Here is an 18,417-nt window from a genome sequence, read left to right on the forward strand (position 1 = left end):
TTGTAAGCCACAGATGAATACTTTTGGTCAGTTCGTCAAATTAGCAGTGCAAAAACTATAAGATCAATGTGGTTTGACTGAACGGGAGATACTTTTTGGTGATGTCACAGCACTGAGGGTGACCACCTGGATCACATGACTTCTCTGGTGGCCATGAGAAGGAGAAGAGCCGGAAGAGCAACTGGAGTGTTCCTGTCCAATCTGCTCTCCATTCTAATGGCCAAAAGGTCAGGTTGTGCCTGACCACCTGGCACTGTCCTCAGAAAAGTTCATAAAATCTGTTTTCCTGTAAGCCTAGAAAGAGGAATTCTTGTGATGATCAGATGGTATTGTTTTTATCTAAATCCCCAGATACAACCCTTAATAGTTGGAGAATGTTCATGTTAAATTTCTTCATTATATCTTTTATATTGTGTTTTTTCACAATTAGTTATATGTTAATAAAAGGGAATAGTGTAATAAATTGAATCTCAAATAGGTTTGCTCTAATCAGGTTTAGAAGCTAACTGAAGGTTTATTTTTTTTCAAGGACAATTTGGAATTTTTTCTTTTTTGTAAAAAGTCTCATCTTTATTTTTAGATACTTCTATATGAATTCATGTTTAACTGAAAGTATTAAGTAAATTCAATTTATAAAACATGGTGTCTCTAATAGTTACTGTTCTTTATCATGTGTCCCAGTTGCCTAAACCTACACTAAGCTTGTGTAGATAGCATAGAGTTGATGTGTTAGGCAGGAAAGAAGTTTTTTTTTTTTTTGAAAACAGAACATATTCATCTTTACGTGAAAGTGGCTGAATAATGACCTGTACCAACTACCCCAGTGGCAATGCAGTCTCAAGTTAAGGTTTATATTTGATAACTAATGTCATCTATTCTTAGTTTCCTGGTTGAAAAACAGTGTATGCCCTCTAGTTTGAATAGCTAGATGAAGGTCAATGATCTCCAGAATGCTTACCCTAACCAAATAGAAAGCATCTATAGATGAACTTGATCTTTCTTCACACTTACTTCTTCATTATGGATAGTTTCCTATATTGCTGCAGGATAACCCTTCTGTACATTGTGAATATATGTTGTTCTCATTGGTTAATAATAAAAGCTTTTTGACCAATAGCTGTGCAGGATGGGGTTAGGTAAGAACAATCAAACTGAGGACTCAGATTAGGAAGGGCAGAGCAGGGGGAGAGAGGAGCAGCTGTCCAAGAAACAACATACCAGCAGACCAGTAAAAGCCACAACCACATGGCAATATGTAGATTAATAGAAATTTGTTAAATTAAATGTAAGAGCTAGTTAGTAATAAGCCTTAACTATAAGCCAAACAGTTTATAATTAATTTAAGTTTCTGTATGATTTATTCAGGAATGCAGTCAGAACATGAAAGTTTAGCCTCTGTTTACATAGTATTGAAAATGTAGTTTGAAAGAATTCCATGGTTTTCTTAAAGAAAACATATAGTATTTGCATTACAAATTATTCCTTGAAAAAGATTGAGGTAATATGTCTGCACATAGCATGAGAATATGGCTTTCAAGCTCTGGCCCTGTCATTTCCTAACCTCTAGTATATTTTGTTACATACTGAGCAAATCTTTGATATTTTATTATAAATTCTGTAAGAAAAGATATTTCATGTTACTCATCTTGTGCATTCAACTTTGTGATATATTAACTCCCACCACACACTCTCACACTCTCTGTGAGTGTGTTGTATGGTGACTGCTCACTCTAAGATATTTATTCATATTTTTTCTTGAGTATTTTACCCCTTTTCTAATTCTTCTATCTCTCACACCAGAAATCCTTTATTGTTAACATTTCATCAAGTGTTCCTTCCTGGTTTGTAAGACTGCTTTGGAAAAAAATAGCTGAATTGCTTCGTATTCTATGAAGTCACGACACTCATGTTTGCATGCACACGTGCATTTTAGAGGCATGCTCACAAAGGCCTTTCTCATCTTTGTTTTCTATGATTTGATCTATGAGTGCTTTATTCTTTTTAATTTCTTTAATGTAATCTTGTGTTTGAGGACATGTAGTTCTGTAATCTAAAACAGGAGCGGGAAACACTCCTCGTGATTCCATTCAGCCGGGCTTCCACACAAACACTGACTGGGAAGTTCTCTGCACACTGTTATCACGTTAATACACAGAACAGCATATTATGGAGCTATGAGAACTGCATTTATTTTGTTTCTCTTCAGGAGAGCTAACCATAGCCCCTCTCTGCGACCTTGCCAGTGTCCCTGCCTGGCGTATCTGGAGTCAGATTTCCAGTGAATGCTGACTCTGAACTGCCCAGATAAAGAATCTTCCTACGGAGGAAGAACATGAAAAAGGAAATCAGGACCGCGAGGGGTGCGATCACCCACTGATACAAGGGGACTGATCTAATGAGAGTTCACCAAGGCCAGTTGTCTGGGACTGAGCGAGAACGTAATCCAGCCAGATTCTCTGAATGAGGCCGGATTCTCTGAATGTGGCTGGCCCGGAGTCTTTCTGAAAAGCCATTGACAATGACACTGGGACTTGTTTCCTCTGCATATACTGGATTTTTGGGATCCAGTCTGTTTGGATGCTCACCTTCCTGGACCTGGAGGGAGGGGGGAGGAGCTTGAACTACCCACAGGGCGGGAGACCCTGACTGCTATAGGAGATGGAGAGGGAGGAGGGGAGGGAGTGAGGGGAGTGGGAGGGTGTTGGGAGGAGGGGCGGAAATGGAGACTTTTGTATTTTAATAAACTTTGAGAAAAAAAAAGGGAAATAAAATTTAAAGTTCTCATATTTTATTTAAACTAGAAAAAAAAGAATCTTCCTAAATGGTCTTACTTTTTGGAGTTCTGGGGATAGCTTTGGATTATGTGGCCAGCAGGCTGTTGGGAGAAGTAGATGTTTGTGTAGTATATTTCAAGTATAAGTTCTTGTTTTTGCATTTCTTGACCAAGATTCCTGTAGCAATTTTTTTTCCTTATTTATTTATTTAAAGAATTTCCACTTCCTCCCCTCCTCTCAATAGCCTCCTGCTCCTGCTCCCCCCACTCCCTCTCCTCCTCCCTCCCCATTCCCAAGAGCAGTCAGGGTTTCCTGCCCTGTGGGAAATCCAAGTTCCTCCCCCCTCCCTCCAGGTCCAGGAAGGTGAGCATCCAAACAGACCAGGATCCCAAAAAGCCAGACCATGCAAACGAATCAAGATCCAGTGCCACTGTCAATGGCTTCTCAGTCAGCCCCCATTTCAGTCACACTCAGAGAATCCGGTTTGATCACATGCTCGTTCAGTCCCAGTCCAGCTGGCCTTGGTGCGCTCTCATTCGATCAGTCCCCTTGTATCAGTGGGTGAAAGCACCCTTCGCGGTCCTGACTTCCTTTTTTATGTTCTTCTTCCTTCTGCTCTTCATTTGGACCTTGGGGGCTCAGTCCAGTGCTCCAATGGGAGTCTCCGTCTCTATCTCCATCCATCGTCGGATGGAGGTTCCCTCTGGTTCTGCTTTCCTTGCTCACATTTTCCCTCCTTCTGCTTCTCATTTGGATCTAGGGAGTTAAGTCCAGTGTTCCAATATGTATCTCTGTCTCTATCTCCATCCTTTGCCATATGAAGGTTCTGTGGTGACATGCAAAATATTCATCAGTATGGTTATGGACCCAGGCCAGTTCAGGCACCCTCTCCTCTGCTGCCCAGGAAACAATCTGAGGACCTCTCCTTGGGTCTGGGAACCCGTCCAGAATTGAGTCTCTTGCAAACCCTAAAATGGCTCCCTTAGTTGAGGTATAAACTTCCCTTGCTCCCATAGCCATCCTCCCCCCCCATTCCCCCAAGCCATCCCCACTCCTCCCCATCTCCCCTCTCCCTAACCATCTCCCCTTATTTCCACCCCCCACCCCCCATGCACGCAAGTTTGCCTGGCAATCTTGTCTACTTCTAATATCCAGGAGGATAATTATATGATTTTCTTCAGGTTCACCTTCTTATTTAGCTTCTCTAGGATCACGAATTGTAGACTCAAAGACCTTTAACTATGGCTAGAATCCACTTATGAGCAATTTTTAAGTTTGTAATATTTCCAAGTTTTTAGAGGAAGGATTGGTATAAAACATCTGTCAGAAATACACAGTCCAGGTCAATAAATAATTATTGACATTCTAAAGGAATAAAACCAGAAGGCACATTTGGGAGAATCATAAGTATTATCTGAAAATAGAATGTATCTGCCAGCTTAGAAAGTCATTAATCCTATTTAATTTTGAAACTTCAACTTTGCCATAATTGTGATCATCCATTTTAGGCAAAAGGTTAACTATGAATAAGTTAAGCATTTTATATTGTGTCAGATGCTGTGTTCTGCTGTATGCCCATTGTAAAACTGTGTGATGTGACTCACAGGTGAATCATGATTTAGTACATGATAGTATCCTATGTAATAATTTAACATCATGAAAGCTGATTTGAACTGCTTGTCATTCACTTTATCTCAAGTTGTTACCCGAAGGTGAAGAGCTCATCTCTCCCCTCAGACAACTTCTGAATACATAGTTAGATATGTTTGAGAGTGTGTGTGTAGAAACTGCCTCAGTTCTAATTTGATTTGTGTGAGAAAGATGACATTGAATCTTTCTGAAGATGTGTGTAGTTTTATCAAAACCGTGAGTTGTATTATTTAATGTGTCTTAATGTAATACAGATGTAATATAAAATCAATAGATCTTTATCAAAAAACAGTTTAAGAATAACAGCATCAGAGATGAATAGTTTAAGAAAGAAAATATTATAGATGTGAGTAACATAGCTGCTGAACAATCTTCCTTTTATGCTTTTATGTATCATTTTCCAATACTTTCATGAAACACTTTATCAGTATATAATAAATACAAAAAAATGCCAGAAGATATTCCTTGTAAAATTGATTCAGAAATCATAAATTATTAATGGCCTCCATTGTGTTGTGAATTTTCTAGGATAAGATTCTAAAACGTGTAAAACGTATTGAGAGATGTAAGCCAGTGTTTGATAGGCAAACGCTATTTAATAATGCTTTCAATTTTTCCTGTACTTGGCAAACATTTTCCTTCATTATTTTCTGAATCATCTTTGGAAATAGTTATCAGGGATGAACCATAATGATTGCATCTGGAGCATACAATAAGAAAGTCTTGTCTTTAAGCTTTATAAAAATTACATATGTTCCAGTAATTTTTTATGCGTTTCTAACTCAATTTTGACACATAAAATCAAGTTTTTTGAAAAAATTCTGTTATTCACAATTCTTGCCACAATTCAGTTGTTTTTGAGTTTTTATTCTGTTAAAATTCAATGGCAGAAAACGGTAGTGAGTGAGAAACAAAGAAGAAGAGAGAGAAATAAGAAATGTTTAGCCCTCTCCAGATCAGTGGGAAATGCCGTGTAAAGAAGAGTTATTTAGTTGTCCAAGTCCTGGGAGAAGAAGGCAGATGAGTTACCATGAGAGGTAATGTGACAGAGACACCCCAGTAGAACAAAGAATGGCTACATAACGCAATGGTGAACTTGGTGTCTATGGCTTGCCTTAGTGGGTAGCATGGGTACAGTACAAAGTATGCAGCAGAGCACAGCGTGACAACTATGGCCCCAAGGATATTTTTATTGTCTCCTGGATCTGTAATTTCTAGTCTCAATATAAACATTTCTTGCTAACAGCAAATGTGTATAAAAATCTAGTCAAACTGGTAAATACATTTCAAGGCACCAATATTACAAAAAAAGTTCCATATTAATCTCGGGAAGTGCATCAATGGCAAGATGCAGGAGAATTGGCAACAACAGTCTATAATATTAACAGGTGTGGGGATAAGATGGTGCAGTCAAATATCTCAGATCCTCCATGAGCCCTTTCTACATCATTCCTAAGAGAGTGTTTTGTAGTCTTGTCACTGTTTCTAGTGATCTAATGCCCCCTACCTTACCAGTAACTTTGTTTAAAAAGAAACTCAAATTACTAGAATCAGCTCTGCATGGTTGCCAAAATATACATCCGAATGGTGTGGTTACCCAGACTGCCAGTTTTGGAACATAGCCTATAGGTATGGCAGCTCAAACTTATTTTACTCTCTCAAACCCTACCATCTGCACTTGTTGGTAGACAACAACCTCATCCTAGCCAAAACTGTGGCCAGAGACTGAGAATATACTCAGACTTCAGCTAGCATCTTGGTTTCCTGGTAACAGTCCATCTATTGAATCAAATTTTAGACACCTATGTAAATAGAACTAATTACAATTCTCTGAGGGCAACTGGAATCATACCAGAGAAAGTTAGCTACATTTGAAGGGAAAGCGCTCCAACATAAAACTCAAAATGCCAGCAAACTTTCTAACACTTGCAAAATGCTAAGATGTGGAAAGAAAATGAAAGCAGCTGAGTTGTGAGGCTGAGTCCTAGGCAGCCTCAGGGCACTGTTGTCGTCATTCTTTCATTCCATGGGCAAGTGGGAGATCTCATTATGTTTTCTTAGAGACTGTGTGTGTGTATGCATACGTGTGCGCGTATTGTGTGTGTGCGTGTGTGCATGTGTGTGTGTGTCTGTATGTGTGTATGGTGGATGCACATATGTGCATGTGTGGGCCCCTCTGTCTCCATGTGTGGAGACCAGGGATTAAAAGCATCTGTATTCTGTGACTCCCCACCACAAATTTTGAGTCAGGATCTTCCGCTGAACCCACATAACACCTTAAGAGGTAACTGCCTGGCCAGTGTGTCCTGGAATCTTCTTGTTTCTACATCCTGAACTTGAGCATTATAAGTACAAGCCCATCATTTACCATTAAAAATATTTTTAATATATGTATGTGTGTGACTAAGTGTGGGGTTTTGCTGAGTGCAGTACCCTTGGAGGCCAGAAGAGTACTTTAGATGCCCTAGAGCTAGAATTAAAGGAGGATGTCAGGCACCTGATATAGACATTGGACACTGAACTCTGGTCCTAACAAAGAGTAGAAAGACATCTCTCAATCTGTTTACTATTGTTTAAATTGGTTCTAGGGATCTGAATTCAGTTCCTCGTCTTTCTCAGCTAGCACTCTACCAACTAAGCGTCTCCCCAGCTCCCATTTTCTCTGCTGTAAGTTCTGTCTTTAATGCTTCTTTGTTTCTTCTGTAGTTTATTTTGATTTCACTGCTCTGGGTTTCTCTCCTCAATAACTGTAGAAGAAACCCTTGGGATTAGTATAATCAGGACCATAGGTCTGTTCTTTCTACTTCTGCAAAGATCCAAACCTAACCAAGGCCTGCTGTTGACCATCTGAATCTGCTGTGTGTTCATTACTGTCTGTACTCAGCACGCTATACAGAGTACATGCTATACATGCTATACATGTCTCTACTCCTGTAGGGAGATAGAATCATTAGAATATTCTACATATTTGTCATTTGAATAATGACCTTCAGTATGTTTTAAAGTTTATCTCTATTATGGGGTGAAAAGATGAATAAAAAAGGAGTTTTTATTAAGAACTGTAAAGAATGTAAGATTTTCAGATGTAAGATGTCCAGTTAGCAAGCTGTCTAGGCTCTGTAGTAAAGAATGCCTGAGGGGTCAAGGCAAGATGATTGGAAGGTTTCGGTGAATTGACAGGTGAAATGTAGTAGATCTTTTTGTTGCTTTTAATTTATACTTTTGTTTTGAATTGGTTCCAGAATTAATAATTACTTGCCATTTCAATTTCTAGGACATTCTGTGCATATTCTTGCTTTAGGAACTGTGAATTTTCGTTAACTGTGCATGGGAAGTTTTCCCGGCAACTGTCACATTCCAGATCTCAGTTAATTATGGTCAGATGATATTCCTCTTATAGGACTTCTGAGGACATCTTGAGGTACACACACACACACACACACACACACACACACACACACACACACAATCATTGGACACAATGTTTTCTAAATTTCGCTGTGATGTACTAGTTTTATTTTTCTTTCTCATGACTCATGTATACCAGGCTAGTCTTGAACTTGCTATATTCCCGAGGATGACCTTAAACTCTTGCTCCTCTGTTTTTATCTCCTAGGGCTAGGATTATAGGTGTGTGACATTTCACCTGTATTCAATACAAGGGTTGGAAGCCTGTGCTTTGTACGTACTAGACCGTCACTCTAGCACTTGAGCTACATCCCCAACCCCATTGTGATTCTTCCTTTTTCATGGGTCATTCGTGTGTTTTTCTTCATTTCTACAAACATCAATTTTTGAGTTATCAAAAGTTTTGTCTTTTCTCTTATAAAATTGTAATAAATACTTCATTCTGAAATAATTACCTGTTTAATAAGATTGCAAAGAAATGAAAAACAAGATGTGTCCTCTTACACATCAGCACTTCAATGTCTTCTACACACCATAACTTCAGCATAGCGATACCACCACAAAATCCACACTGATACAAGCAGAATATTTTATTCAAATTTTACTAGCAATGCTGGTAGGAATTTGTGTGTATGTGGTGTGTGTGTGTGTGTACATTAATGTTGTGTTGCCCTGTGTGTAGCTCTGTGTATCCACCACAGACAGCATCATTGATTACACCATCCCATTCCTTCATATAAGCTGTTACTCATCTTTAGCTTTGAGCAACCACTAATTCATTCTTTGTTTTTAATTTTGTTTTTCATGAAAATAAATGGAGGCAAACAGTTTGAATCCTTTTATTTTTTCCACTTAACACTTTAATTTTCAGTTCATTCAAATATTTGCCATGGTATAGTTTAAATAGTCTATTCTACTCCTTTCCTTTCTTTTCTGTATCTAAACTGTATCCCAATGCCAGTTTAGGCACTGACGGGTATTTCAGGTAGGTAGTAATCAAGTCTTGATTGTTAGGGGTAAAGCTACAAAGAACATTCTTGTACATGTGTGAGCAAAAAATATGTTCTTTCTTGAGTAAACATTCAAGAGCACAACTGTTGATTCAGTTAGGTAAGTTCTTTGCTGTTGATATTAACGGGAACTGAAAAGTATTCACCAGAATAGCTGTACTGTTTTACAGTCTAGTAACAATGACCAGTAATCCAGTCTCTACATCTTTGGTAAAAGCCAGTGTTTTCTTTTAACCATTCTGATGGGAGAATTTTACTCATGAGTTAGCGTCAGATGTCACGCTTCCACAGATATCGTCCTGATATTTTATTTAATATATGAAAATAAAACTTGCCAAGTCTATTTCGTGTTGCTTCTATAAATATGCGTTTAGGGATGACCACTTGGGGTTGGATGACCTTCTTGATGGGTTATTCAATTCTTCTACTTCAACATAATTTAGCATTAATTTTATACTATGTAATATGTTCTATGATATTATAATTCCATCTTGCCCCTACCAATGTGTTTGGCTGATGACTAATGAAATGCAGACTCATTTTGATTCATAATATTAAAATGTTTTTCTTTGTAATTAGGTTTTAAAATACTCTCAAAACATCATGCCAGAAAATGAGAAAGATCCAGCTCATCTTGGGAGGATGGAGATCAAGACTACCACAGGTGATTTCATCTCTTTTCTTTGCAAACCGATGAGTAAGCAAAACCTGGGAACTCACAGAAGACAACAACTGCACAGACCTGCTGGGAGTTCACACAACCAAAGCCTGCAGTGATGAAGAAGAGAAATAATACAAAGGAGCATATTGGTTTGGGAATACCCACTGCCTGTATTTTCCCCACTGTTTTCTCTATGATCTTTACACTGAGCCACATAAGCAGTGCCATGGTATGCTTGATTCAGCTGTTTCCGGCTCACGCCCATCAACTGTCTACATCTCTCCCCTGGAGCTTGAGAGAAGCCATGGTGGTACTATTTCCTACTGTCGGATAGCTAGTTGCTAAGTGATTATTTAAAGTCCTAAAAAATGTGTTGAATTTTATAGCATTGTCTATTGACTTTTATTATTTTATCTCCATGACCAACAGAAATATATCAGCACCATTGTTTTCTTGGGGAGTTAATTTGTTGATGGGCATGAGTGTTGAAGAGCTGACTCAAGTGTTAACCCTACTATCTTAGGCATCACACCATCTCTAAACTCTCTGTTTTCGGTACACACCAGCCAACCTGTGCACAGAATGTTGAACTTCTTTAAGCAAGGTTCCAAGATGTCCCTGCTCTGGTAAGTCTCTGAAACTAAAGCAGACTGCATTATTTACACTTATATCTCAGCAGGCATCCAGCTTTCAGGTGGAGAGCCATCTTTCATGAAGATAAATGGAGCATAAATACACCAAGCTCTTAAAGAGATGTGTCTTTGTTGTATGATCACAGGAACACAGTGTAAGATCTTTCTGGTTAGCTTCTTGGGGTGCTGTTCAGCACAATGTGTATTAACAACCTGAAAACACTTTCTCTCCTGCTCTGTCCGTCATGGTGAAACAACAGTGGTCGAATCAAAACATGCATCATACCAAAAGTAAACAGCAACTTAACTAATTATTCTAAGTTGAAATAAATAATAGAAGAAATTACCAAACTTTTGCAAATACTTGTAGCTGTGTTATTTTATGCAAACCAATGGTATTTTCATATGAATCATATTTACACATAATTTGAGATAATAATTTATAGTTCAATGAATTTCAATTTTATAATCAAAGTACCTTTTAAAAATATTTTAAATTTCAAGTCAATAGTCTCACAACACACAAGGTTTCATTTTGCAGTAGTATCACATCTATATTAGTTAAAATATGAATATGTATTCATATTTATTAATTTTCATAAGTTTCATAATATGCAATGAAAGCATTCTGAGGTGTGATAACACTATAATCTGCATTTGAAATATTGTTGTTTTGCTGTTATTAGAAGATATAGAAACTTTTAAGGTGGGTCTTAAGACTGGAGGTATACCTATAGCGAAGCTTACTTAGCATGTAGAAGGCCTTGAGTTTGGGTTTCAGCCCTAAGTAAAAAATAAAAAAAAATTAAACAAAAGAAAAAGAAAACAAAACAATAAATGGGGACAAGTAGGAAGCTGCCAGTTGGATTTCTACCAAGTCAATTTAGAGTCAGGATGATGTTTCTCACGAAGACATATTCTGTGAGTGCAGAGGTTCCATAGTTTATGGAATCGAGCAGTCAGAAGTATTCTGCTATGAGCTTTCTCAGACAGGATAGTAGTTGATAGCTACTAGATAGTATATTCTCAAATGTGTGTGAGGTGTGCGTTTCAGATTCACTTTGTGCCAGAGCCTCTCCCAAGGGAGAATATGGTTTTTGGCCTCTTAGTAAACTTAGATATAATTTGATACAGAGTCATTCTTTGACACCTTGAAATATTTTGGTTATTATCGGTCATATCTATGTCATAGATTATGTGACTGAGATCCAGGGTGTATCATCCTTAGTATTTCCTGTCTCTGGCATTCTGATTAGATAAAGCGTGTTTATTTACCTTCATTTTGGTAGATTCCTTTGTTTGTCCTTTCATCTCTCAAAGTTGGCTCTATATTATTGGACCATATTAGTCAGCACAACAATTTTATTTTATACAATAATATGGTAATTTTATTTTATGTATTATTTTATATAGTACAATATATGAAAGTGTATCAATTCTATATTGTCAGATATTAAAATAATATTATATATTTAATTTGTTGAATATATATTCTCCCATCACTCAATTTTAAATTCATTAAATTATTTTATATGCTCTATAAAACCTATGGCTAAATTTCATTTTATTATTTAAGCAAAAAATCTGCTGCGATCTGAGCACATTCATAATTATATAACAGTCTAATATGTTCTATTTTCATTATATTTTATATTTAAATATGCATAAATGTACATGTGCAGCAATGAGTATTTGCTGTCCTTACTAGTACTAGGGGGAGCTTGTCATTATGTTAGTTGCTCAAATAGTAATGGATTCCTTTCCTCTAACTTAGAAACTGTTTGTTTGATCCACATTATAAGCAATACCAACGCTAACTTGGGAGCTTTTCTTTCCTTTCTATTACACCTTTTAAACATCTAACAGAGGAATGGCCATTTTGTTAAAGCTCTAACTATAGGGTATGCTTACTTCATGTGTACTTTCCACATTAGTGACTCATACCGTAGCTTTGTACCATAGTGCAGCTGAATGTGCCTGTTAGAGCACACACACATAAGCCCACTATCCTGTGTAAACTCCATGTGATTTACAGGTAGTCCAAAAGCTAACATATTCAAAACTAATGTAGCAATGTTTTGTCGAAATATTCAGTGTATGATGGATACCCACTATATGATGACCTATTGCCTTCAGCAGGGCAGGATGACAGAAACCCTTGGTCAAAGTTCTCAAAAACCCATAGGATTTTGCTGTTGCTTACAGACTTGAAGGACAGTTTTATTGGTCATATTTATTGGTTCAATATGATAGTGAATTTTTATTGTCTGAGGAGCTCCTGAGGATAAGTAATGCTCATCTCTGGGTGTGTCTGATGGCATTTCTAGAGAGTTTACCTAAAAGAGAAGATCTGTAGTCAGTGTGAGCAGCACACTCTCCGAAGTGAGGAACCTGTGCGGAGTTAAAGGGGAAAAAGGAGAAGGTCATTACAGTGCTCTGAGTCCTCTATGCTTCCTGGCCACCTTTATGGGATCTACTTTGCTCCATTTCTCCTGTCTACTCATGATAGGCCATGGTGGTGAAGCTCATCTCTCAAACCTTTAACCTAGATTTCTTTTCTCTAGTATATTTTTCTCCCCCTATCCTTACCATTGGTACTTTGGGACATGATAATCGACCCTTAAAACTAACAGTTTATTTTGTCTTTTATTTCATAGGTAAAACATGTCTTGAAATAAAGAGTCTCAGAGAAAAGGCGAGGGAATTAGCAATTAAAGGTATCACAAACATGTACAATCTCCATTTCTACTTTTTCCTGTCATTTACTTGTTGTCTTTTAAAAATTGTAAATGTGAAAAAAATTGTAAATGTGAAAAAAATTGTAAATGTGAAAAATATTGCAGGTATTCCCAAGTTTATAATGTTTGAGAAGTATCATTTCTTAAAAAAAAACTCATCATTATTGATGTATGTCATGTCTTTTATTTCCTGTTTTTCTGTATCGTGCCCTTATACACATATTAAATGGCTATATCAATATGAATGTTCCTCAAAAATGACTATGATGAGATATCATATATTTACTGGGATCTTATATAATACAGACTTAAATACTTTCCGTATATTATTTCCCTAAATTCCCCACAATAATAAGAAATACATTAGCTTTACTAATATTAAATATTATTTTATTAAACTTTATTATTACCAAATTTAATACTTTTAGTACTACCAATAATATTTATACTATATAAATATTATTTTATTATACTTTATTATTGTTATTAAGACATTACTGTTCCTTCATTATGGATTATAAATTTAATCATAGGATTACTCAAAATATTTTTAACTTAAGTTATATATTTTTAAAGAATTTATTTATCTTATTTTATGTGTGCGGATGTTGATTTGCATGTATGTATAAGTTGCACATGTGTGTCATGCCTGTGGAGACCAAAAGAAGGCATCTGATGTCATGAAACTGGAGTTACAGGTGGTTGTTGGTCCCTGTTGTGTGCTGGGAACCAACCATGGTTCTCTCAAGAGCAGTCAGCGCTCTTCACTACTGAGCTGCCTTTCCAGCCCCAAGTTCTAGATTGAGAGTTTGAGTTACTTCAGCTTTGCTTTTTAATAATTTTTCTGTATTATTTTTTATTACTTGGGTATTCCTTTAGAATTAATTTAAAACACTTGTGTCGGTAATGCTATTGTTTGGTTAATACTTTCACATGACTTTCAGTGTTAAATCATTTTATGCAGATTTGGCATACTTAATATAAATTTAGCTTTATTACATCTTATTATAAATAAGTGAGCTTTAGAATATGCTTTACCAATAAAGATTAATAAGAGAAATATCATAAACTAATCTATATGTACTAGCATATTATAATATTATTATTATAGCCTATTAACATAAACAAATATTTTTGTAAATTAAAATTATATATTAATGTGCTTCAGAATTTGCACAATCTATTATTTTATTTGAATATCTAAATGAAATTTTAGTTTATAATTTATAAACAGTGAAACAACTCTTATATTTATAATTCAATACACTTTGGTAACAACAAATATGCATGAAACCCTTATTCCAGTTCATGTAGGAAATATTTCAACCACTTCACGAGATTTTTTTCTTCAATAAGCAATTTGTGTTTTGATACCTATCATTGTAGTCAAGTTTTGTCTTTCTTTGTTTCTGTTTTGAGTTTTTGAGACCAGGTCTTATTTTGTAGCTTTGGCTGCTTCTTCTTCATCTCCTTTCTTCTTTTTTGATCTTGTCATATTTAGACACAAATCAGTAACCAGGGAGCACTGCTTGAGCTACACAATAGCAGCAGTCTCCAGAGTTATCCCAAACTCCCTTTTCTCCTTCAGCCTCCTGTCTTTCTTCACTTGCTTCCCCCCTCTCCTTCCTCCAGGCCATGGACTCTGAGACAAGATGTTAAATGGGGGATGAGGCCCACCTTTCCCTGAACCACTGCTTCACCTGCCTCAACTCCCCAGGTGTGAAGTTACACGAGCTGGCTTAGATTTTCTCGAATTTTCTAGCTATGAAATCATAAAATTCCCACAGTGTTTTCTGTTTTTTCTTTTCTTCAGTATAGCTTCGAGATTCACTGGTTTTGAGATAAATTCCCTTGCCCTTTGTCAGTGCTTAGCATTCATACAATGGAAAGTGTATAGAATTTTTTCTATTAGTTTTTTTTGTGGTGAGCATTTTTTCTACTTTATATTCTGTGACTGAAATTATAAACTAATTTTTGAACAAAACTTGAGATTGTGCTTGCTTATTTTATAGATGTGTTTAATTTTATAATATGCTCTTAAACTATGTGTTATCTGTGAGAACTTTTAAATACTTTGGGGATTCTAAAGTGGCTTGTAAGGTTCCCCCTCTTTATATTTCCTCTTTCGAAAGGTGGTACAAATTGACAGTTTCTTGATGTAGAAATTTCATTCACACCTAAAATATTTATTTTGTAATAATACACAAATTTCTTCTAAAAAATATACCCCAAAGTAGACTTGCTACTCTTTGAATAGTGTGAGCTGAACTAGTTTCTTCAGTGTGCAGTAACAAATGTGCTTTCTTCTAACATTTTGCCATTTTGATGAATGCCTTCTTAAGAGAGTTAAGCCAATTGTATAACAGTAAAAACATTTAAAAAATCCCCACTTTATCCCTTAATATTTATAGCATAGAATATTAAGCAGAGCAGTTTTGCAATGTAGCTTCTTAGCTTTTTTATATTGTATAACTTCTTTCAAATTGTGTATGAACAGCACACTGAAATGCTTGTGTTTATTTTCTAAAGAAAATGCCAGATTGCAAGGGTTGGCAGGATTTGGCATCTCCAAGGAAGCAGAACATCTTTATGAAAGTAAAGCAACAAATACAGATGGTAAGGGCTGAATATAAATCATATAGACAACAGCAAAGTTTATGTTTGTGTCCACTCACTCACTAGTTTATGACAACACTATGTTTTTACTAAGAAATAAATGACATGTGCTTATTAACCTAGAATGATACTTAATAAGAATGCAATATTGTTATATAGTTTGTCAATCATGAATAGACGATGACCATCCCAGATGGTGAGATTGTTATATAATTTCAGAAATGAGTGAAGGTTTGCCCCTTCTGAACCATGCTCACCAGTTGGCTGGTGAGCGACTTTTGCAAAACCTAGAAAGATTGTCTGTACTTTATGTATAAATGTGTTTTTAATATTGTATGTGGAAAGATGTGAAAATGGGTAAGAGGATGAATATATTTTAACCTTGACTTTGGGAAGCTTTTACTCTGGGGATTTACAATTTAACACAATAAAATGTGAATATGTTACCATTGTGGGCTTTTCATTTCTCTCTATTTAATACAAATCTTGAATATAATTTTATGATCTTGGTAGAGTTTCTTGCCTATAATCAGCTGTAGATGGAGATTGCTCATTTGTTTCCTAGCTACCCGGACACGAATACTCACACTAAAGATATATTAATTACAACACTGTTTGGCCAATAGATCATGCATATTTCTAGATAACTCTTGTATCTTAAATGAATCCATTTCTATTAATATGAGAATTACCACAACTATTACCAACCAGTAAGGTTCTGGCTGGCATCTGGCATCTTCCTTCTTTGGCAATTACATGGCTTCTCCCTGAATCTGTGATATGTGCTCAACTATGCTCATAGCAGCATTATTTGTTATAGCCACTACCTGGAAACAACCTAAATGCCCCTAGATCTAAGAATGTATAACGAAAATGTGGTACATTCACACATGGAGTATTACACAGCAGAAAAAAATAATGGCATCTTGAAGTTTATGGGCAAATGGATGCATCTAGAAACATCATATTAAGTAAGGTAACCCAGACCCAGAAAGACAAATATCATATGTAACCACTCATAAATGTCTTTTAGACATAAAGCAAAAAAAAAATCAGCCTACAATTTACAACTCCTGAGAAACTAGGCAACAAAGAATACCCTAAGAGAAACATACATGGATCTAATCTACATGGGAAGTTGAAAAAGACAAGATTTCCTGAGTAAATTGGGAGTATTAGGACCATAAGAGAGGGTAGAAGGGGAGGAGAGGGAAAGGGAAGAAAAATATATAGCTCAATAAAAACAGTTTTTAAAATGACATGGAAAAAAGAAATAAAGATTGGTGGATTCAGTATTCCCTGGATTACCCTCCCAATTCTAAAAAGAAAGAAAAAATAATCCTTATAAGAGGTGTATAACCTTGTATGTCAAATGAAATGTGGGTGTAAACAACAATTTTTTCCTTTGACAGAAATAATACCTAAATAGATTATTAGAAAAATATTCATTGCAGGTGACACCAAGTAAATATCACCAACAAGAAGTATCTTCAGTAGTTTGCAGAAGGTAAGTGTATATAGTCTGCAAGCATTAAGATAAACATTAAAAGTAAGAAGAGAGATGAGTGGAATATTAATGAATAAACCTGCCTGATAAAGTGAGGAGTTGATTTTTGCAAGCACAGCAGAATATAGAAAAAAATTACTGGAAGCACAGTACAAATTGGATTCAAACATGAGAAGTTGGTTCAAATAAAGTGGGAAAAGACCAAGCCACAGTCAGGGAACAGTTAGAGTTGAGCCTTATTTCTCAGCTTCTTGCCTAATGTCACATGGTCAAAACCTTTCCATGTAATCCATTTTCACATGGTGTTCAATAGTTATATTTTAACTTCTCAGACATTACATGATCCTTTTTTGATTCTTCCTAGATCAATGATCTTATAAGTCTTTAGTATTGATCTAGGAAGAATCAAGAAAGAATCTGAAAAAGCTACAGAATACTACTGACATTTGATAAATATCATGAAGGTTGTGTAGAATTCCATAAATACTACAAACATTTAAGACCTATTGTTGGACCAGTGCTTATAGGAACAAGCACGAGGAAAATGAGAAATAGGGCATTCACAGACAAGAACCTTTGCACTTGAGAGGCTGAAGCAGGTAGATTGCTGTAACTTTGAGATAAGCCTGAGATACAAATGCAGACCCATCTCAAAAAGGCAGGGAGGTGGATTAAAAGACGATTCAGTTGTTTTAGAAGTTGGTTATGAGTAGAAGAAAACAGAGTTTATTTTATAGATACAGAGTTTTCAAATGAGGTTGGAGCCTTCAAGTCTACCTCTAGCTAGACTTTCTGGAATGCAAACTTTAAGAATCAAATAGAATAAGAGACAAAGAACAGAAAACCCAAAAAAACTTTATCTTGAAACGTAGTTAATCACTATCAACTTTTTATTCATGGAGAAATGAGAAATAGATTAGGGAAAGTTATTAAAGAGAATAGTTCTCCTTTTTTGCAATGTTTAGTGTGTGTGTAGGCAGGGGATATATGCTGGAGCATGTGTGTGGAGGTAAGAGAACAACTTTAATGGCATCAGATTAGTCTCTTCTTCCATATTTGTCCCAGGGAGGACACTCAGGTCATCAGGCTTGGTGGCAAGCACCTTCAACATCTGAGCTTCCTGCTGGTCCCACTTCAAGAAATATCTGTCTATAGAACTTTGGAGAGTTGAGTGGGTTCAAAAAGAAAGAAAATGATACAAGTATTGTATTGAATTCTGACATTAGAATATAAGATCATCATATTTATCAACATAAATTTAAATATATTTATCATCTGCCCCTTTTAAATATCTGGGTTCATGGTTTTTGATAAATGTGTGTGTGCATGTGTGTGTATCGGAATAAGTGCCACTGAAAATAAGATGTAACAAAAACTTTGCGGGGATGATAAGTAGAGAAAAAGATGTAACCTGATCACTT

General features: G+C 36.1%; 1 protein-coding gene across 1 annotated transcript in view; it reads left to right on the forward strand.

The window, feature by feature from the left end:
- Ccdc178 (coiled-coil domain containing 178) overlaps window positions 1–18,417 on the forward strand; it is a 362,700-nt gene that overhangs the window by 11,733 nt on the left and 332,550 nt on the right. The window contains exons 3-5 of the mRNA XM_048442360.3: window positions 9,422–9,506; window positions 12,793–12,852; window positions 15,403–15,489. Coding sequence (XP_048298317.3) covers window positions 9,446–9,506; window positions 12,793–12,852; window positions 15,403–15,489 — 208 coding nt within the window. The 5' untranslated portion in view covers window positions 9,422–9,445. The remainder of the gene's footprint in view (window positions 1–9,421; window positions 9,507–12,792; window positions 12,853–15,402; window positions 15,490–18,417) is intronic.

This window comes from Myodes glareolus, chromosome 13 (assembly GCF_982192425.1).
Source record: "Myodes glareolus chromosome 13, mMyoGla1.1, whole genome shotgun sequence".
In the NCBI taxonomy this organism is placed as follows: Eukaryota; Metazoa; Chordata; class Mammalia; order Rodentia; family Cricetidae; genus Myodes; species Myodes glareolus.